The sequence below is a fragment of the Aplysia californica genome, unplaced genomic scaffold, assembly GCF_000002075.1.
Source record: "Aplysia californica isolate F4 #8 unplaced genomic scaffold, AplCal3.0 scaffold01061, whole genome shotgun sequence".
NCBI classification, from domain to species: Eukaryota; Metazoa; Mollusca; class Gastropoda; order Aplysiida; family Aplysiidae; genus Aplysia; species Aplysia californica.
In genome coordinates, this window is record NW_004798331.1 from 130,695 (window position 1) to 131,879 (window position 1,185).

Sequence of the window (1,185 nt, forward strand, 5' to 3'; positions counted from 1 at the left end):
CCGGATGTTCTCTCTGGCTCCCAGTTATGTTTACATCACGGCCCCGACATTGACCCAGACAAACGGGACGCCTGCGACTACCTGTGGACGGTGGATCTACTCAAAGATTACGTCAGCAAACATTTCCCTGGCCTTGTCCCTACACCCAGCGTTGTGGAGTCCTGTATCTACACAGTGAGTTAATAATAAACTAATAACAATATGTGCGGTAGCGTGGTGGAATCAGGCTCTCGTCAAAATAATCAAAGTGAAGAAACTTGCATTTTTCCATAGCTTTGTGAATTTTTATAAAATTTTTGTTTTTTGGCTCAACACCTTTCATGCCCATTAAAGAACTGATTTCTGTGTGGATTTTTCTGAAAAACGTCGATTAAAGGCATGAAAAAATAAAAATTTTCAGTTACCACGGACTATTAAGCTCTGGGAATTACTAATCTTTGACGGCCATTTTCTCATTAATTTTACCTCTGAAAACAGGTGACCCCCACCTCCTGCATTCGCAAATATCTCGACTTGTATTCAAGATTAATGGATCTTTTTTCCATCCAAATAAAGTCAAGTGAACAAGCTTTAAGATGATACCAATAACTCTACATGCCCAAAAATTGACGAGAGCCTGATTCCACCACGGTGCCTCACATATTGATGTTAATATATTGATAATACAAATGAAAATAAAAATCAGAATAAAGATCATCATCATCATCAACATCATCATCATCATAATCATCATCATCATCATCATCATAAATGACATTTGCATAACCCATAACCCCACTCAACAATATGTGCTTTACAATCTGTTACCCCAACCGACCCTAGTACACATAAAAAGATTCTCAACTTCCCAGAGAGCATCCAGTGCAAAGTAGTGGATAACACACTCAAACGCTTTACTTGCACTATCTGATTCTATAGCCGGGTACCCATTCTCACCTAAATGAATTAAGAAAAATTCACGTAATCCGCCGTTCCCAAGGCTACAACGTCAGACCCCTGACGGGATTCAAACCATTGCCCTTACATTTGCGAGCCCCACAGGCTAAACTTGACCACTGACGCTATAAGAGTGACCCATTGTTTGTGTGTTGTTCAACTATAGTGCATCCGCCAATGTCTGAAAATGACCAAAGCACCTGCAGAGGAGAATCCTATCTCTCCACCACCCCCCTTCTCTCTCTCTCT

General features: G+C 40.7%; 1 protein-coding gene across 1 annotated transcript in view; it reads left to right on the forward strand.

The window, feature by feature from the left end:
- LOC101860541 (peroxisomal sarcosine oxidase) overlaps positions 1 to 1,185 on the forward strand; it is a 48,984-nt gene that overhangs the window by 18,916 nt on the left and 28,883 nt on the right. Inside the window, exon 6 of the mRNA XM_035973215.1 lies at positions 25 to 174. Coding sequence (XP_035829108.1) covers positions 25 to 174 — 150 coding nt within the window. The remainder of the gene's footprint in view (positions 1 to 24; positions 175 to 1,185) is intronic.